At 36.2% G+C, this 21,809-nt stretch overlaps 1 protein-coding gene across 5 annotated transcripts in view; it reads left to right on the top strand.

The window, feature by feature from the left end:
- The window catches only part of TTBK2 (tau tubulin kinase 2), an 85,319-nt gene extending 64,719 nt beyond the window's left edge, over positions 1-20,600 (top strand). Inside the window, exons 14-18 of one of the 5 annotated variants that reach the window (XR_007204142.1) lie at positions 117-365; positions 10,775-12,042; positions 13,044-13,529; positions 16,129-16,164; positions 17,937-20,600. Coding sequence is in view for 3 of the 5 variants with exons in the window: in XM_048306265.1 (XP_048162222.1) it covers positions 117-365; positions 10,775-12,042; positions 13,044-13,512 (1,986 nt within the window). In the remaining 2 variants the exon portion in view is untranslated. Of the gene's footprint in view, positions 1-116; positions 366-10,774; positions 12,043-13,043 lie in introns of all 5 variants that reach the window. The other 4 variants (XR_007204141.1, XM_048306265.1, XM_048306263.1 and 1 more) reach the window with 4 other exon arrangements.
- Positions 20,601-21,809: the final 1,209 nt, after the last annotated feature.

The following is a 21,809-nucleotide window of genomic DNA, read 5'->3' on the forward strand; positions in this document are numbered from 1 at the left end:
GCCTCTTAGGGAGGTGTGAATATGGTTTTTAAGGCAATGCATATAGGCAAGACATAAACAAGAATTTTAAAAATATATTCAACCTTATTTTCTTCCCCGCCATGTTATTCTCACAGCTCAGCTCATGTCATATGCTGCATTTCTCCACTCCAAGAATTTCAAGTCCCATCCTCCGCACCATGAGCCCTGTAGCCTATCTATCCATCCACTTGGACCCTCTGAGGGAGGCTGGTTTACCAAGGAGTCAGTCAGCTGAGAGCCACTCCTCTTCCTCCCGATCAACTGGTCGTAGGCAGCTTCCTGTCATTCCCTGTGGCAACAAGTTCCCCCCTGTCATTCGCATCTCAAAAGCACAACTTGAGCAGGTGAATAAGCCTTGTCTTCATAAAAGTGACTGCACTGTAGCAGTCACCCGTGAAGTTTAACATTTTCAGTTGCTCTGCACAGTCTGCTAGTAGGCATATGCTGGTCATACTTCTATACACAGCATCCTAAAAGTGTTTTGAAAGATCAAGTTGGGGACTAAGAGTGGATCTTTTTCAGGAATAGAGTTGGGAATACTCTGTGAGGAAGATACATTGTCCCACTTAGAAGAGGGGACTATTTAAAGAGCTGTTATTCAGATTATCATCTGGAATACAAAGCATCTCTGCATGTTCTGGAAGACAGATTCACTTCCTCAGAGATTTTCTCTTGAAAAAAATAGGATTTTAAAATCTAGAAAAAAATTTTTTTCCCCTTTATTTAAAACTAAGAATAATGGGTTCTTATAATTACAGTACCAGCCAAATTTCAAATTGGGAACACATATTAAAATTTGGACTATTGTAAATTATTTTAATGTGACAAAAAGGGATCTAGAAACAGTCAGATTGTTTATTTAGAAATTAGTAAATAATAAATTGTTCCACTGTTTACAGTATATAAAATAAAGATGGCAATTATCAATTTTATTATTAGTTTTAATTATTATTTAATGAAAAATGTCACTAGAGAAAGGGGACTTTTTATAGTTTTGTATTTCCAGTTTCATTTCAATATGAAAGATGAAAGTTTGTAATCATAATTGAACTTAAGTGTAATTTTTGTATTAGTCACAAAAATGTTGGGGTTTGCTAAGTAGCATGAGTTTGTGTTGTTGGGTAAAGCAGTATGACATAGCATTAATGCATAAGACTAACATATCATCATTTTACCATACATATTTCATTTGGATTACATTTTGTGTTGCCTTTCGTTTCCAATGTATTTTTCAGTATAAATAATTCTATATTGCAGATGGTTTTTCTTTTTTCAGTGAAGAATGAACAGGACTATTGATATTAAAAGTAATCCATCAACCTTAGTTACTTTCAAAATTCCGTAGGATCTTTGGTGTGTGATAACAAGGCAAACTCCTGACTGCTCTTTAGCTGAATATAAAAAAATACTTCTGTGCTCAATGTATAAAAATAAAGAGTAGCTCCCCAATGTTCATGATTGTGAACTTGATGGGATACCAAAAACCACATTCTTCATGATGGCCAACGTATTGACTAGGGAAACGGACTTAGGAGAAATTAACTCATTAGGAGTTAAGCTTCCATATTTTTCAGCACTGGTTTGTATCCTAGGATGCAAAATGACCTTAATTTTTTTTTTTTTTTGGGTCTGTATAGCTATTAAGTTTTTTCGATCAGAATCTGTTGCAGGTGTAATTAGCAAACTTAGTAAAATGTGCACAATACTCAGAAAAAGCAAGTTGGCACAGAGGGTCTCCTCTGGCTTCCTTCATACCCAAAAAATGAGTACAGCTGCAATATTAATAAGGGCTGCAAAGTGATGTACTTTCTTTGAAAATGTGAAGAATACCTGGCATTGTACCAGATACTGCTTCTTAGGGGAGCGAGCATTACACCTCTTGTTTCCTTTTACCTGGTAAGTGCTTGATTGCTGTGTTCCTTTTTGAGCTGTGATTTGAAAGTCCTTCCTCTGTTGAGAATTTCCAGTTTGTGATTTCCTGTGGAAACTACAAGCACGTGATTGTTTAGTTCATTCCAACAATGAAAGCCTTGTGTACTTTATGGCTCACTGAAGAATTAAAAAACTTCAGCAAGTCCTTCTCTTTTTGACAGTGCAGTAATGTTAGGTATTTAGCTAGCTGGAAGTTCCTCAGCATGAAAGATGATACATGTTAGTAACCTAAATAACCTCCAGTTAAATATTAAAAGAATTTTAATGTCATTTATGTTAATCTGTATAAATATTTGGTACTGAGTATATTTTTATGTATTTCCTGCTGTCTGCAATTTGGTTCAGCATTCATAACTAATGAATTGCAGAGGTCAGGGATCTGTACTGTTGAATTTAGTTTAATGTATTAAAAAATAAGAAACGATGCATTTGTTTCTGAAATGAAGCAAAGCGACTTTCTTCCAGATTTTTGATGAATGAGGGTTCAGGAACTCTAACCTGTCTTCCTCTTCTTTGGTATCAGAGGAGGCCGTGAAATCTCTGTATACTCTCTGCTCACTAGTGCAGAGAGGCTATGTGATGTAGGTCAGTCTGTATTTGTTCAATAGAGGACTTCTGTTTTGCTATACATAAATTATAAAAGAGAGTTGGAGTGTTTTGCTTCAACTCTCCTTAGTTATTCAACTTGCAGCATAAAGAAAAGAGTATGGCAGCATTACAGCTCACAAAAAACCAGATGAATTCTTTGTAGTTGGGTCTGAAGAGTACACTTGGGGTGCTATTAGTACCCTTCTCATCTACAGCAGGTCAAATTGTACAGCAAATCCTCTTGAAACCTAACCTTTTTCTTGCTTTCTGTGAATTTTTCAACCAGATGAGTTCTCTGCTCATTTAGAGGGCTGGATCAAGTGTTGCATGAGGTCAGTGGTAAAGATGATGTGAGTGCAGCAACTACTGGCCAGGGCTGTGTGTGAAGATACTGCTTAAGTAGTTGTAGTGCTAAATGTGTAGCTGTGTCTTAAGAAACAATCAAAATCAGTGACCTCAGATTTTTATTTCTGGTTTCTCAACTCTAATTCTACAATAAGGTACTGAACACCTCTTCTAGCCACAGCAGCAATCTAGAATACTTCTAAACTAGCTGCTCTACAATATAATACAGCCCTTAACAAAGGTGGGTTCCAGTTTTGTCTTCATTCAGGTGTATTTTCTTCTTTCAATGTGCTTGATCAGGTATGTACAGGGAGGCTAATTTAAATTTAATTATTTTATGGTTATTCATTGTGTTAGGGAAGGATAATCTATATCTCTCATCTTAAGCAATTAGAATTAGCTGGCAAAAATACAAATATTTTCTGTCTTAATGTATCAAATATCTAATTTACTCAAACATTAAAAGAATGTTTTGTAATTATATACTTATATAATTAGTTACAAAATGCTCTGAAATCTTCCCACACAAGAAGCTGTGGAAATGCAAGCCATTACTTTCATATTCATATCCAAAATGAGAAATAATATACTGATCTGAGTTGAAAAATTTGCCACAATTTTTAAGCATCTCACTGGAATTCAGGGACCTATGGGAGAATAAGGTAAGATTTCTTGACATGTTCAAGGATTATTTAGAGAAGGAATGCATATCCCTTATAATTGTTTTTTTTTATTTTAGATGTTTGAGGTTTATGAGCTAGGAGTGTGCATAAATGTTGTAAATTTCACTTTTTTATGAACTAATTTTAGCAGGTTTCACTAGTCTGCAATAGCAAGAGAATGAACATTTACATTGGTTTTCACATTTAACAATCTCTTTTAGAACCACAAATAAACAAACAAAGCCCCAAAGCATTCTTTTAAATTTGTCAGTGGTGTTAACTTGTCATGTATGGTAGGGTTGCCATAAAACTCAGCTAGTTAACACTCTGGTTTAGCATTTAAAATATCATGAAGGGATACATTTGTCCAAAATCCTCTTCCAAATTTCATTTTCAACACATGGCACATTATCAAATAGATGTGTTCTTGAAGGAAAAGAGGGAAAAGGCTTTCTCTGTTCAGTGACCCTGTGTTTTTACTGCTGCCATGGTTAAAGCCATAGTTTGTCTGTAGAAAAAAGGTTCTAATTTCAGATTTTACAGAATTGATATGCCTCTTGTTACCTATCCTGATGGAAACTATATTGAGTCAGCATGAGGTTTAAGTTAGGTTCTTCCCTGTTTCAATCAAAGCAGAAATTCAAGGGGTTAATTCAGCTTGTAGCTACTAGAACTGTTTCATACACAGTAGATTTGATTTTGTTAAGTAGGGAAGATGTACAGACATTGTACCATCTCATTCATGACAGGGTAATTGTTAAAAACTTAACTTTTCACTAAATTTTGGCCTGGCTTACATTCTTTTAAGCAACTGTATTTTATATTGATAATTAGTTTCTACAAGAATTTTCTTCTATACGCACTTTTTCTAATGCAAAAAAGTAAAAACTTTTATTTTTTACTTTTATCCAAATGTCAGAGGAAATTGCTTGATTTATAGAAATATAAATGCTGCCTTTTCAGGGCTTAGTAGTGCCTATTTTCTGATGGAAATTCTTCAGGCATGCTTTTTTCACATCTGCCTTTGGTGTAAAGAAGAACTAAATATTACAGTACATTAAATTCTTCCAATGGAAACTTTCCAAGTTGTAAATTAGGTAACTAAGAGTTCAGGACAAGCAGTCAGCATGAACGACTTAATTTTTTCCAAATAGTGTGTTGCCTGTAGAGAACGTTTCCATTTTTAGTGACAGAACCATTCTTGGCCACTCTGCTTCTGCAGGTTTCTCTAGTAGAAGCAGAAAAGTAATGAAGGTCTGAACAGTGAATTAACCTTGGTAATAGCATCCACATCCATTGAGTCAAAAACGCCCAAATATATAAAAAGTTGTAATTGTTTTAAATGTTTGTGGTTTCTGGCATCAGCAGTGCTTTTAAGATTCCCAAAATTTGTAATCGCAGGTTTCAGCTGTTCTTGTCTGTCCTTGAAGATATTGTTTTTCTTTTTTAAATTATTCTTTTAAAATACCAATTCTATCTGAAACGTGTGATTTATTACATTTTTCTAGCATCATAATTTCATTAGCATATAGTACGTAAAGATGTTTCAGGAAAGCTAAGTGGTCTTTGGGATTTCCCATGGAGAGCTGATAAACTCTGGGGTCAACAATTGTTTTAATGATGGCACTTCATACAATAATCGTCTTGAAATAAATAGGTGGGTGCAGTTCAGAATATAATGATTATGATTATTTCTCATTTAATTAAGGTATAATTGATCTAATTAATATAATTAATATTGTGCCTGTAGATAATTGTAGATACTGTCTATAGTATCATCCATAAGATAATCTTTAATTTAGATGCATTTATTTCCTAAAATATTTTTCTTTTATTATTAAAATGACACATGAATCTGGTGCAGCTGTAATTACAGGGGAAAAAATTCACACCTCTGAACTGTGCATTAAGGCAAATTAATGTTTTCTTTGTTTCAAAAGAAGCATTTCTGTGGAAGTCAAGAAAAATACTACAATACCAACCATTTTAATAGCAGTATCACCAGAGTATTATGCGAGTGTTATGAAATAATAGTCTGTAAGTGCCTCTGCTTTCCATTTTAGCAGTAAATTTCAAAAATGTTCTTCGATTCGTTTATGCATTATATAGAAGTAGTTTCAAATTGAATGAGTACTTGTTTTATTCATGTTACCAAACTAATTAGCCATTTAGTCACAGCCACAGTCATTCTCTAAAAGCAATTAATTTTTAGAGCAATCAATACTTGCCCTATTGGATATTTGAGGATATAATTTTATGTTAGAACAAAAAAAAAATCTTATTTTATCTGGTAAGTGGTGTAGGAATAACTGAAAAGGGAGGATGTTTAAAGAATTCAGAAGTTAAGCTATGGCTAATAAGCCTTAGAGAAAGACTGTACACACAGTTTTTTATGTTCTTTATCCTCAAAAGATACATATCACATTAGAGAATTTGGAAACACAGTTGTACATTTGTAGCTCTGCATCTTATTCCATCCTCTTCCCATTTCTCACAACCTCCATATAAATCCCAAATTAACATAATAGAAGTAATAATATATCTGAAGAACTGTGGAGAGCAACACGTGCCTCTTTTCAGATAGTTATAAACAAATCTTCATATGTTACTTCTCTTTAGTCTAGGACTAGGGCCTGCCACATGTGAGTTTTTAACAAAAGATGGTGTCCTAAAGACCACCAGTTCCTACAAATGCCTGCAATGCTTGCAGTACCATATATATGGGGCTATTGAAAGGGATTCAATATCAAAATTTTCAATCATCTCTAGTCTAATGTTCCATAACCCTGAATTACAGCCATATATTTCTCCTGTTTATCCCCATATTAGTCTATTTGTAGAAACAGCCAATATACTTTAGTAAACGTATAATTAATTATCTTTCATTTCCTTGCTGTGAGCTTAATCTGGGAATGGAATGTAAGGGATACAAAGGATTACATTCTAGAAAGTCAGTAGGAATGATAGTAGTAGGTAGGGAGGATTTTGGGAAGTAGGTCTATTCTGGACATGAAGCTGTGAGCTGTCTCCCAAGATGTAAAGCATAGCAGTGGTTTACTCCTGTGAGATGGCACTAGCAGTAAATTACAGGACAGTGCACTAATGTATCCTTGGCACTTTCATGCAACCTGCTGTTCAAATTTCTTTGCAGAGGCATAATGTTGTGCAAGGAAATAGAAATTAAGTTGTGTAAGTAAAGAAAAGCTCATGAAGTAAGAGAAAGCTGGTGAACTGGAAAGATTTAGGGAGATTTTTCGGTCTTGTTGAAGTTGCAGACTTGTACTAGCATTGGTTGCATTCCTGCTGCCTATAGAGCTAACCATAGGTGAAAAAGAAGCAGGGAAAAGAGAAAAGATACATGGGGTTTGTTCTCCTGGATACATAAGCTTCAAGGTTTACTAAGGGAGGAAGGATGTTCTGAAGAGTAAACTGATTAGGTGAAGTGTCTTCAGGATGTCCAGTAGTATAATGATGGTGTGTTAATACGAGAAATTACAAATACTGAAAGGATTAGCAGGAAACAGATCTGCGCACCATATCTCTAAAGGCCTGAAGTCCTGACAGCACTTGACATGCAGAAGTACCAGACACCATGAGTGCAAGGAAGAAGCTATTGCTGATATTGTACAATAATCCATATTCACACCTTTACGTCTTTCAGGCTTAGCAACTTAAGAGCAGAGCAGACCTAAACTCAGTATTTCATTCCTCTACAATTAGGTGTATATGTACACAGAGGCATTCATGCAAGCATATCACTTGCTATTGCAGCCTGTCAAAGGTTTAAAAGGAGGAAGGATTATCAGATGTCATACAGGATGTTAGAGATATTTATGTTGTTGTTTTGTTCTTTTTCCTTCTTGAGATCTCACTCACTTTCATGTAAAGTTTCCTGAAGAAATGCAGTATAATTTCTCATCTTGGTTCAAGTGTGAATGTGAGAAAACAGAAAGGAATTAAGAAATTATTTAGGGAAGGCCAAAAGATTCAAGACTATGGTGGCAGTAATTTCATTCAAATATTTTGGATTGAAAGGAGAACCTTGAATTAATTGTTCCATATATTGTCTCAGCCATTTTTAGTCATCTGTTGTATCACATAACTCCTGTTGAAGTATGGGAATTGCAATAATCAGTGTTATAAACTAGTTATCATAGTGAGCTGAAAGGTGGGGTTTTAAGTTGTATCCCCCATATTTTACTTCTTAGATGAATTATAGTCTTTGTTCCTCAGATTCAGTGTTTTACATAATTGACATGTTTAACCATAAAAATCTCACAGGATAAGAGTGTATTTAGTGGCACAAGAAATAAAAATATGAGGATCATTTATGGTTACCCATTTAAATTTCTTGCACATATAGGTGAAATGTTAAGCCCAACAGGGATATAATCTAGTTCTTGTGCTTTGAAAAGACTAAAGAGGTTTATTGTGAGAAAAAAAGCCTTTTGTTTGTTCGAGAATACAAATCAAGAAAGTGATATATGTGTTCAAAAAGCCATTTCTGAAAGTATGAATTACTCAGTAGTACTGGGTCTTTATTGGTACTTAGTCATCCACTATCCTTTTCTTTTCTCCATGTGTTCACTGTTTCTTTTTCACAAATAGCTCCTGCCTATTTGATTATAGGTGGTTCAACAAGCCTAGTCTCCTCTTTCTTGAATGTAAGGGCTAAATATGTATGGCCAAGATCTGCCTGAAAGACTAGAAAATTCTCTCTCTAGATGTGGCAAAGGATATAAAGTCTGTTGAAAAATGTAAATTAACTTCATATCAGAGCTGCTTTCTTCTAGCAAAGACATGAGAGAGGTATCATAAGGAAAAGAGAGTTTTCATGTAAACATATTTGGGAAAAGAGGATTTAAATGCAGTTGCAGTTCTTCTGGAAATATATCAAATAGATAAATATCCTTCTGAAAGCAGATACCTACGGTTGTCTCACCTCTGTAAGTTGAGAGGACACCAGGATCATTCTATTCTAAGGGAAGTCATCCTTCAGGTATGTAGAAGACAACGCTGGTGTTTTAATCCTGAGTTATTTGAATTGGCAACTAGACTAGCTCATCAAGTGAAAAGTTTGGAAAAGGAAATATTTTACATGTCCTTACTGTTGAGATGCATCTGCAGCCCTGGAGAACAAGGTATTGAAACAGCTGAAGTCAGAGCTCAGTGGACAGCAAATGCCCAAGTGATCTCTCCAAAATTTGAACCCACTCTTCCAAGGACAATATTGCATTAAAATTTCCTGAAGCCTCTTTTACCCAGCTTGTAGATCAGAATTTTTAAGTGAGCTGATGATTTTTGTCTGACAGGCCAAAGTAAGTTCCTCTGTCATATGAAAGCAAGTCCTGCAATGTAGGATACCTGGAGTATTGTCTTAGGGCAAATTTGTACATATGTATGAAAACCTATCCATTTTCCTTTCTGTGCAGAGTTCTTGCTAAACTGTTTTTTAACACTCGAGGTTTAAGCACTAAATGATCTAATCATGGAAAGGTGCTTTTAAAAATAATTCTATTTCCTCTGTTCTTTCTGTAGCTGAACTGATGTTCTTGGATTCTCTCAGAAGAAGTCTTTTGAACTAAGAAACACTTCACTATCTCAAAAGGAAAATAGTGTTTCTTTCAGATGAAAGAACCTGGACTGAGAGTAAGAGGAGATGAGGACTGTTTTGCCAAAACAAAGTAACTTCAGATTTTTGTTCAATGTACCATTTTAATTCAGCAAACATGGAGGACTTGGCCCAAACCTGAAAACAAATTATAAAGGAGACAAAAAATAGACTCTTACTGCAGCTCTCTGTGGGGTTGTGGGTAGTTTTTTTTGTTTGTTTGTTTTTTTTGGTGGTTTTTTTTTTTTTTTTTTTGTTTGGTTTCTACTGCCAGTAGTACTAATGTACTAGCTCTTGCACAAGCCCCGTAAGCTCAGCACCATGTTTAATTTCTGCAACAAAATCAAGTAAAATCTGTATTGTAACACAGCAGAATCCTAGCAATGCTCCATAGTTTTCTCTTCTACCTGTAGTACATCAAGAAAGTGTTTTTAACCAAAAAAAGAAAGTGTTTCCACTTTCTGTTGAGTACAGACTGTGTCAGATTCATGAGGCTAAAGAATTGAAAGAAAAACAGAGCTGAACTCTCTGTCCATGCAGAGAAAGACATAAGGGTAGTCCCTTGATTTTTTAATTTTTTTTTTTACTGTTTACACCAACTTACTCCATCCAGTATATATAAACCAGAATGTAGGACTCTTCTTAGCATGAGAGTGCATTCCTCCCATGTCCACAGAGACGAAACTTCTCTCTCTTTTGTATGCGCTCTTTCACCCTCTCACCTCATGATTCTTGCATTTGTGTCTGTGCAGTGGCCTGTCTTCAATGGGGAAGGTGAGAAACAACTCCATTCTGGCTTTTTCCCTACTTGATGGGAACTGGAGAAAGTGGGTTTATGTCCTTCAAGTAGAGAGAGACATGAATGCAGGTTTCCCATTTCCTGGACGTGTACTCCAACGATTAAGCTGTGTGCTAGAGACAGCACTCATCATAACCAACTGTTTTTTGAAGGGAATCTGACTTAACGATATATATATAGGTTTTAGGAGTGCTTTACATGTATCTATTGGATCAGACCTGTTAGGGGATTTAGATGTGTAAGTATTTACTTTCTGAATTTCTTAATGACCTTAGGTAAGGAGATATCCTAACCAGGTTACTTAGTTAAAATGGGGCATAAGCTTCAATAGGAAAAGTAATAACTAGTATTGGATACTCAGGAAAGTTCTTTTTCTGGACAAAAATACATTATGTATATGGAGTTTCTGAATCTAAATGTCACTGTGTTGTCTTCTGCATTTGTCTAAAATATTGCTATGTACTTGTTAAAGATTTTACATTTATATACAACTTATTCTAAGGGTATTCAAACTAAAGTAAAATAAATAAAAATCTGCCCATTAGGTTGGATCTCATTTCTTGGTAACTGCAACATTTTTCACTGACATTATGTTTGTTTTTACCTGTTACATATTTCTGTCTTGGGATGATAGACTATTTTTTTTCTAGTTATCTATGTGTATGTTATGAAGTTAGGTAATATTTGAACACTGTGATTCATAGGAATCATTATATAATGTATCTTGAAGACATGGAACCAAAGCTGCTATTTAAAGGATGTTACTTGTATAACATTCCTGAGTTTCTTACCTTTTTCTTTAATTTTCCAATGCAGATAACAATACCCAGACCTTCAGTGGCATCCACACAGTCTGCTTCAGAGAGCTTTCACTATGGACAGCAGCTAGAGAGAAGAGAGCAGGATGGTCAGTCTGTGGAACACACTGTGGAACTTACCTCTCCAAAGGAAAGTTTGCCAGGTTTGGTTGGGACAGAAGATGCACTTCCAGCTAGTGCCAGCAGACCAAATTTGATACTTAATATTAGCCAAGAGGTGCTTGACAGGGAAGGACTTGTCAAAGAATCTGTCAGTGTCTTGGACTGTGGCCAAAAGGACCTACCTGAACACAGTGGGATACAGGAAGAGAAAGAACTTGGAAATATTGCTGTGGAGGAAGCTGAGGAAGAAGGGCTTCCAGTGGTTTCTGAGGATGCCATTGAAATGCTAAGCAAAGAACAGAATTCTTCTTTGCCAGGAAACTCAAAACCTGCAGAGGAAGAACCTCTAACAAATACTGAAGCAGCTCAAGAATCAAAGTTGAGGCCTGTCTGTTTGTTGCCAAATCAGGATGATGTTCTGAAGTCAGTAGCACCTAAAACATCAGAATTGTCTCCCTCAAGACTTAATAACACACATGGCAATAGACAGGCAAGTAAAATAGCAACCATTCAGGAGAATGGTTTTCATTCTGATAAGGAGGAAGTCCATAGCCAAAACTTGAAATGCCACCAAGTGGCCCTTACTACTTTTTTGCAGCAGGAGAATAAAAAAGAGAAAAATGCTCCCAGAAATGGAGAGTTACTCCACTGCATTTCAGAAAATGAGAATTCTTACCGATCTAAGAGGGACTCAGTTAAATCTCCTTTTGTATTTAGGCAGAGCCGAATCCCAGTTTTAGCACAAGAGATAGACTCAATATCAGATTCCTCTTCTGTTTCCGCAAAGGAAAAGCTTCTTCTGAAAAAGGCCCATCAGACAGACTTGGTCAAATTACTTATGGAAAAGAGACAGCTCAAATCTTTCCTTGGTGACCTCTCAAGTGCCTCTGATAAGTCACTGGAGGAAAAAATGGCTACTGCTCCAGTACCGTTTTCTGAGGATGATGTCTTAGCTTCGTTTTCTAGATTGACACTGGACTCCCATTTCAGCAAGCAGAATGAAGATAGCTCTTTATCTCCAAGCAGCCCTCAGTCCAGAAAAAGCAAGATTCCAAGGCCAGTGTCTTGGGCAACCACTGATCAAGTCACCGGTTCAAGTTCAGCTCAGTTCTTTCCTCGGCCACCCCCAGGAAAACCGCCTACAAGACCCGGGGTAGAAGCTAGGTAATGCAGAGAAAATGGAAATAGATTTTTTAGGTTGAAAATGAATTTGAGCTAGACTGCAGTTACTGTGCAGGATGTAATCCTGTAGAAGTTCCATCCTTTAACTAATTTTTTAAAAAATGCTGGGCTTCAATTCTCTGAGAAACCTTACATTGTTGGAGAATGAATGAAAAGAAGCTGTTACACAAGAATGAGCCTGGTTCACTGTTAAAACTAATACATCAATAGATGTGTATTCAATATTTTGAAACCTGAAAATCTATAACTAAATCTTTACACAATTTTTTAAAGAGGGGTCACTTTTCCAGAACTGCTGGTTATTTAAAAAACCCATAGAAATTTTTAGGATCTGTTATATTCAGCCCCCTTGAAAATTAATCTGTTCTTAATGTAGACATTGTAAATATTTGGAGATTCCAGCCATCAACATTGAGTCAATTAGCTATGCTTATATCATGGCTAAGTAAACCAACTAATTAAAGAAGGGCAGAGAGAATTCTAGAGGACCTCCCCTTTGCCACATCTTCATGTAGACAACCACAATCTAGTTTCTTCAGTGTCTACATTTCCAAGATAAGGATAATTTTGATACAGTAGCGCAAAATCCTTTGAAGGAAGTTGCAGTGGGCCTTGTCATCCCTTAAAATTTTGTATGGGAGTATACTGATAGTGTGCTGGAATGGATGTACCCCTCTGAAACAACAGCAATAAGCACTGCTCTTCAGTGCACTTCTTCCAACGCTACCAGGAAATTCCAGTTATCCTATAAACATTGAGGCGGTTTATGTAAGTGAGTTTATGTAAATATAAATACTGTGTTGATCTGAACAACACAGAAGCCAAAGCCTACATCCAAACACCTCTACCCAACGGGAAGGTTCTGCTTCACATATCTGTTCTGCTATGCAAGCTCCTCCTTTGTTTCTAGTGATACAGAGTTTCTGTTTGAACTTTAATGAATAAGTGGAAATAGAAATAATCTTTCTTTGTTTCTTCTTAAGGTTGCGCAGATACAGAGTCCTAGGCAGTAGCAACTCGGACTCAGATCTTATCTCTCGTCTGGCTCAAATCCTACAAAATGGATCTCAAAGACCAAGGAGTTCTACCCAGTGTAAGAGTCCAGGATCTCCACATAGTCCAAAAACACCACCCAAGAGCCCTGTCATCCCCCGCCGCAGTCCCAGTGCCTCCCCTAGGAGCTCTTCTTTACCCCGTACTGCCAGTTCTTCTCCATCCCGGGCTGGGAGATCTCATCATGATCCGAGGAGTTCATCCCCACATCTTGGGAGGAGTAAATCACCTCCTAGCCATTCAGGCTCCTCATCTTCTAGGAGATCCTGCCAACAAGAGCATTGCTGCAACAAACCAAGCAAGAATGGTCTGAAAGGATCTGGCAGTTCTTTCCACCATTCCCCAAACACTAAGACTTCCACAGGAAAGAGCAAATCAACTACTAAGCTTAGCAGATAGGAACTGGGCCTTGACAGGTATAAAGTCTCCTCCTAAATCTGATGCATGTTGTGTCTGTGTACTGTGTATTTAAAAAAATAATCAAAAAAAGTATATTAAAAAAAAGTGTTGAATCCGCACATTTTAAAGAAAGTAGCCATTGTAAACTATTCATGAGAAAGCATTCTGTGTAAATAAATGGCCAGGCTTTGCCTTAGAGCAGGCAGCAAGCAGATCCGCAAGACAGGAAGTAGAGGCCAGGATAAGAATGACTGGGTAGTCAAAGAGGTGCAATGTATTTAGGGTAAAAAAGTATCTTAAAGGTGAGTGTTTTAAAACGATATTAATCTCAATGTGTTTAGTTTCTCTAGTTAGAAGATTTGGCGTAATTATTTAAGGCCTTACATACTCAAGGAGTATGTAAGAAGACCTGAAATGGTTATTCCCAAAATGACGTCACCACTCGGGAGATAAGTATGCTCAGGCATTTCTTTGCAGTTTTAAAAAAGCACAGTTTAGAAGATTATATTTCTGTCTTATAAATTTCTTCCATTTTGAGCTGCACTCACCTTTGAGTCCCTGAGCGCTCATTTTGTCCCCTATGTATCATGGCACAGGTTTTTAACCTAAGTATCATATACCTTGCCCCTTCTTGACACTGATGAAATGAAAAAAAATAATATTAGCATTTGACAAGATGGTTTTGTACCTATATTACTCACAAATCTGTTTAGTAGTAATTAGGATCCAAAAAGCTAATTCTCAGTTCTATATCATACAGAGTTTTGGGAGTCATGGTGGGGTTCTTCAAACCACATGTGGTAGGATTTGGAAGAACTTCACTGGATGTTGCAGATTTACAATAAAGTGCAGTGTAAGCTAGAAAGTAAGAACCTTTCCTTACCCCCTTTATTCAGCTGAAGAAAGAACCTTTGTTATTGCTGACTTTTTCCATTAGTTATAGATCACTTAAACCACAGATCTTACAATGCAGAGCAGATTACCAATCAAGATTTGTTTTTTCCATCATTTGTTTTCTAAAATCATGAAAGATGAAACAGAGATGAGGAGATTGTCTACTTTGTGAACTTGATAGGTTAGAGGTGACAGAAATATACTTTACACCCTTACAAAATCTGGGTAAGAATATTAATCATCAAAGCAAAATATACTGAAAGAATTCTAAGATATTTTTTATATTGGATTCTTGTCATTCTGTTTCCCAAATGTGTTTTTGATAGCCAAGCTTTGTTGACTCTCAGTAAAGTCCATGGTGTGTAATTCCTCCAACTTTATTAAGTAGTTACTTAGTAACATCTTGTGCTCTGCAGGAACTCTGTAGGGAATGAACAGGTATGGCACCTTTTGCTATATTCAGAAAAGCACAGTGGGTCAGAATAGGGACACGCAAGAACGCAAGCCTGAGAAAGATGCAGCCAGCTCTCCCTAATGATTCCCGTAGTGGGGACTCTGGATGCATAGTAGACTTGTCAATTTCTGATCTGCTTGCTGTAGTCATATGCCTCTCCAGCCAGCATCTGTGCTTTTTTATTTAACCTCTGCCAAATGAATACCTTTGGATTAAAAAGGGAATATTTTGTCTCTGAGCTAACACATTCTAATGCTGCATTAAAGCTGCCCTAGAGCTGCACTGAATTTCACTTGCTGTCAGACTATGTTGATTTTTTTTTCTTTTCTTACTATGACTATGTATATTGTTTCCCATATGTAATGTAGCACAGTGTGGAACCTTAATTTCATTCAGGTTTCAAGCACTACAGATGAATGCAATAGGTAGGGTATACCTGCTTTTTCTGAAGAAACTGTACCATTGGAAAGTCCTATTCCTTTGTATTATATTGTATAATAGGTGCTATACCAATAATTGCATGTCCTCATGGTAAATTATATAATATAAATATTTATATATACATATATGTATATGGTTATATAAACTCATTCTTTCTCATTTTTGATTTGTAATTTATGGACCACGAATAATACAGTTCCCTTTCTGTTAGTTCCCATATAGTTACCTCTTCTATTCTCCCCTGCCAAAAAAATCTGGAATGCACAAATTCTAATAGCCTTTATACCTTGGTACAGAATTGAGGGACTGCTGATTTCTCAACCAGCCAATGTTTTGTCTTGCAGCTTGTTTTTTTTTTAATTTCTAATTTCATGTGCACATTTGCATATGGAACAAGAACAAAGACTCAAAAGGTATTTTTATTTTTTAGTACAAATAAGTCTTGTGATTACTCATTTTTATTTCATAATGTGAGTTCTTAATTGTGAATACTTGTCATATAGGAACAGTGACAGTCTATGAATACCTAACAGATGAATGTGACAACAACAAATTCCATCTTTTCCTTCCTGTTTTCTACATGTTTCCTTATGGTATATCATAAAAAAGAACTTGGTCATATTGTGATGTTTTTGTCCTGGGCACTTGCTGGAATTATTTGTTAAGGTGGTGTGGCAGCCCATGATTATTTTTCCTTATTTCTGAAAAGCATTTATTATGGTCGTGTAAGTTTATTCCTACATTACATTGTCAGTTTTAGTAAGTACCAACTTTATGCATCCTTGCCTGAAAATGCTGAAGTTGAGGTGTTTATATTTTCTCTCTAGTGTAACAGGATCCAGAAACAGATAACTGCTTTGCAGGTGAGAAAGAATATAACACCTATTTTATGTTGTCTTCAAAGTACAGGCTTGTCCATTGTTAGACATTACTATGTAAAGTAAACCAATGCTGTAGAAATTCACTTGTACTTGAACTACTTGCCAATGTAAAAATAGTAAACTATGCCAAAAAGAAAAAGAGAAATCAGTTGTGATTGATGACACAGTCTTCTTTTGGTGACGAAAAAGGTAAAAGGACTGCATACCCCCAGTTGCTTTTTTGCTGTGGATTCAACAGGATCTAAGGAGAAAATCATGAAGATATGAATGGAGGAGCAATTGTGAATAACTTATCTTGAACTACCTGCTCTTCTTGAGTTTTTTGTTGCTTGATACCCTTCTCCCAAAAGTTTACAGAATTGCTTACTATAGTCTAACATAGCAATCAGTTAATGTTACTATGTAATGGTCAGCTGATCAACTCATACATAAATATTAGCTTAATATTTCTAGAGGGCCTATATAATTATTAAGGACTCTGTAAGCTTCAGTATTTGAATGTGAAACTGGCTCTGCAGAAAAGCATCAATGTACATGTGTGTGGCCCTTGTGCAGAGTGTGTGTGAATGGTTTATGGCAGGTTATCTGCAACACATTTTCAGGGACGGGGAAGATTTTTCTCCATTGTACAAAATGGCTATAGTTACTCTGCATAGCCCACAGCAGCTTATATAGGAATATTAGCTGGGAAATAATAAAATTCAAGGAGCTGTTACTTTGTCTTCTTCAAGCCCTCATTTCTTTGGAGGGCAGTGCAATGGAGCCATGACATGTAGCAGGTGCAGATACTGCACGCTCAATTCCTTCTTATGGTGTATTCTGTGTTGTGGCCAGCACTTTGGAGCATTTTTTAGAGAAACTAAGGCATGAAGCCTTTAAACTAAAATAAAACTTGAAATCACCAAACATTTCACACAGACTTTTGTGCTACAATATTGCATGGTAAAATCAATCTGTTTCAGTCTCAAAAATCAATATTAATTAACCTCTTTATTAATTACAAATACCAATTACTACTTAGGTAAAACCCTGCTAGAGTAATAGAAGGTGTGATACAGTAGAGCAATGTTGGCAAGTTGTATGATGCTAGGCACCCATCTACTGCTTGAGTGGGATCAGTAAGTGTAGAAAATTTCACTGCTCAAAGGCAGGAGCAATATGAGGTCTTAACTGCTAGTTACATACAGGAGGCAAACCCCTGCAGAGTGACACAAGGCATTCATTACAGCCACCAGCCACATCCTGTCCTGGAAAATCTGGACATATTCATACCTTGAAGTCTGCATGTTTGAGATCAAGCTTTCTTGCATACCTCACTAAACAGTCTTGATGTATAAGGGAGGATTTGGTCCTATATATTTAAAAATAGCTTGAAATATTTTTCATCTGAAAAAGACTTGCAGGAGCTCTATCATCTATGGTGTGTAGTATTATGGTATTAACTACAGCTGGGAAAACACACGATTTTGATTTTTTATATATATATATATAAATACACATTTGTACATAAGTGTATCTACATATACACTTATATAGATATTGTATATTATATAGAAATATATATATACATACATACATATGTGTGTATATACATATAGATAAGAAGAGTCTCAGCTATTCCATCCTGTTTACTGGAATTCATTTGCCAGAGTGAGCCAAGGCCTGTTTTGCTTTGATTTACTCTGGTCTCCTCTTCATCTGCTGCAATTTTCCTATGCCCTAATTCTGATTCTGTGTCTTTTTCATATTACAAGGCCTGATCCTGTAGTCCTACGTGGGCAAAATTCCCGTAAGTCCTTCTTATTGCAGTAACGTTTATGCAATGGTTGACTGTAATGCTTCTAAAATTTTTTTTCTTTTTCTCTTGGATGAGAATGTAGATAAAGCCAGACTTACAGTACAGTCTTTCCTGTAAACAGAATTTTTCCATAATGAATTGAACATTTTTATGGAACACTAAGAGGCGTAAATTCTGGTGAGAAGAATGTGATCATTCCAATTTCTTAAAAGGGTCTAATGGAAAACCAACAATATGTGCCTCCAATTTTTATATATATGTTAAATGAGAGAGTAATCTTCTGACAAGGAATAGGAGAATAAAAGAGAGCTCAAAGTCAAACTCTTTCTTGTTATAGGCCTATAATATATGGATTTTTTCATGCAGGACTGGTTCCATGAGGTGACAAGAGCCATGTGTGTCTTGTCATTCTCGGTAAGTCAGGGTCTGCTTCGGTTAATACCATGATTCCTATGGTACATTCTCTGTATGCTTTTCCACTTTTGGGAATGGTCAGAGAACTGTCAGGTGGATAAATAAAGGCCTTGATGTTTATCCATGATTCCTTTCTTCAACTGGTAAAAGCTTTGGGTGCTCATTGGATGGTGAACATGGCAGTGCTAGGTTAGCAGCTGAGCTTGGATCTTGGGGATGTTTTCCAACCTTGATGATTCTATGATTCCTCTTTCTGAAATTTATAGAACAGGGCATAATATTTCTGTTCTACTTCTTTTAGCTAATCAAGTAGGCAGTGAACTGAAGGGGTTTGTTTGCTGTTTTGCTTTTGGCTCAAATGCCTTTGGTTTTAATTAGTACAATTTTTGGTTACCAGGAATGCTGGTAAAACGGAGTGAGGTTCAATGTTTTGAGTACATGCAGTACACAGGCATAGGTCATACATTTTTTAGCTAATCAAATTTCATAAACATGCACCTCACATAAGAATACCTCACCTGTCTGCTTGAAGCCAGTCTTCCTTTTCCCTACACATAATATTTGTGAAAGAGAAATTATATAAAGTCAGCCTGGTTTATATAACAATTGTCAGGAATTATCTTAAGATATTATCAAATGCCAAAAAGTTTTTATCACTCATTTTCATGTGGTTTAAATAATCAGGCTTTTAAATATCCATCTTCAAGGGGGGGTTTTGTTTGGTTGGGTTTTTTAAGGAAAAATGTTCAGGAGTCCATTGTTTCAAAGACTTATGTATTAACTTTGCAATGACTCTCGCCATCCAGGTTTGAACAGGTAGGCTGATTTTACTCTCCATTGATGATAACATATTCTCTCTCAACAGTAATAATGACAAACCCAAATGCTATGCTTCTGTTTCTTCTCTACATGAAGAGCTTGGATCCATGAGAGTTCTTGCTGTTCTTGTGCAGGTGAAACTCCATTAAAATTAGTATAGGGTCCTGTTTTGTTAAGACTCTTTCACCTGATCAGGGACTGAAAGGATAAACTCACTCTATAAGTATCAAATTTGTGGTTGTTGTATTTTAAATTGGAAAACGCTTATTTTTTATTGTTAGTATTATGACATGACGTGCCTCTGGATCTCTCGTTTTCTGTCAGAATTACTGTTGCGAGCCAGCTTTGGCCAAGAGTACAATGTGTTTCTTCTAAAACAATACCACAAGTGGGCTACTCATGTGAGGTCCTGATCATCCACAAGTGTCTGTGGGAATTCAGCTGGAATTAATTTGAGGTTTGTTTTGAGATCACTTGATCTTTGACCTTTTATGTAAAGGACCTATGGTAACAGCAGAACAGCTTGCTCCAAAAGATGCAGTGTAATTAGTTTGGTCTGCCTGGCTTCAAATCCTTTTAAACCCGTATCTGCTGCATGGCAGGCAAGGTCATAAAGGTTTGACACAAAATGAAGTAGGATTTTTTTGGCAATTTCACATCTTCTTCCTCTGACTGGAGATCTGGATTTGTTGCCAAGCAGCCTTCTCTGCATCCTCTTTACTTTCACTGGCTAGAAAGCAAGATTGGAAATTGTTCCCCAGGTTTTAACTTTCTTTCTATAGAGTCAGCCCAGACTCAAGTTACAGTGCTTGTGCTAACAGATGCCAATTTTCAAATGCTTTCCTCTGAATATCCAAACTAGTAAATTAAGGAAATCACCAGCAATGGCTTCAGACAAGTACTGACTTTTTGAAGTGGCCAACCAATGGCTGCTAATCTAAACTCTCTGGGCAATACCACAAAGAATTAAATCTGTGTATTAATTAAAAATACAATGTTGTGACCCCATGAGAAATCAAGTATTCAATAGCAAAGTCTGCAGCATGATTAAATTAAGTGGAAAGTAGTTCCAAGATCGTTTTTTACCATTGAGGAAGACAAATGTTGAGTCCTTCAAATTCTCTTGCTCAGTAATTGCAGTTCTCTTCCCCTCCTTGGAAATCTTCTAAGCCATTCTTTTCATTTAAGTTTGCTCAGGCACCCAAGAGCATAAAGAGTTAATGCCCATGTAATGGTCATTTGTACATAAAGTTGTAATTATTTATTTTCTCATTTGTACCATATCAAGGCTTTGTACAATGTTTAAGTTCTGTTTTCAAATTATTTTGTATTTTATTTTTATAAACTGGTTCTAAATAAAATATTCATTCCGCATGCAAAACTTCAATTCTTGATTGTGTTTGTATAATGATTCATTAACTTATAAAGCTTTAGATGAAATACTTTTCATCACTTTTTACTATTGCAACCCTGTAATTTAAATGGATAAAGTGCTTTGGCAGTGACAATTTTTTTCTGTTTCAGGAAAGTAAAAAGCAAGCGTATGTTGGTACTATTGCAACGTGAATCAGATGTTAATATTGCAAATTGGAATGATTGGATCAATGGAAGTTTATCTGATTTAGTAGGTTCATGTGTTGTACATTAATAACAACAGAAAAACCCAAATGGGCCCCCTCAGAAACCTATTTGTCCTTACCCCTTCTGTCTGTATTCATCTAAACAATAAATGATTGGCACAGTCAGATCACGTCAATTTAAGTAACAATATGGTGGTCCTGAAAAGCCAGCTGCTGATGTCATTTTTCTGTTCAAAATTGTAGTTTTTTATTTAGTCAGAGGCCACTGTAATTGACCTCTTTTGGGGATAATCAGCTGTCTGGATGTAGTCACTGAGCTTTTACAGCCTCTTGAGGAGACTTGTCTCCCTCTGTACAATAAACTTAAGCAGCAGATAGCAGAGAAATGAATGAATGGAAGTTTTTACTGAATCTGAGTGCTATGGAGAAAATGCAATGTTAAGCTACCAGTTGCTCTAGTTTCCTCCAATAACCTTTTATTTCTCTTTCTAGTAAAACTAGGCATAAGTAGAGTGTAAAATCATCACAATTTATATTTGTAGTTTGTGTGCCTGAATGTCTTAGTCCTATGCTACCAGAAAATACTGCCTCCACTTTGCACAGCAGGGCAAGTTTTTTAGGGAAGTCCAGAAGATTTGGAGAAAATTCCCTGGATCTCTTTCTCAGTATTAGCACTGTTATGCCTTGCATTCAGGCAAATTAAAAGCCAGCTTGCCTTTGTTCATATCAGTGGCAGTATTTTCACTAAGCTTCATGACCAGGTCATTTGCTCTTGTCATTTGTACAAATAGCTTAGGTAGCTTCAAAGGAGAGGAAACAAATTGGGAATTCATTTATTCAGTAACAGTCCAAGAAAATTATGTTTCACCTTCCGTTAAGAGCAGCCAGAAACTTAATGGCGTGGCTTCTGGGTGGTGCGTGTGAGTTCAGTGCTCCCAACAGAACCATCATTTAATCACAGAAAGGGTGTGTAAAGAAATCGCAACCAACTGTATGAATTTGAAGAGAAAATAACA

Source organism: Corvus hawaiiensis, chromosome 6 (assembly GCF_020740725.1).
Source record: "Corvus hawaiiensis isolate bCorHaw1 chromosome 6, bCorHaw1.pri.cur, whole genome shotgun sequence".
Classification (NCBI taxonomy): Eukaryota; Metazoa; Chordata; class Aves; order Passeriformes; family Corvidae; genus Corvus; species Corvus hawaiiensis.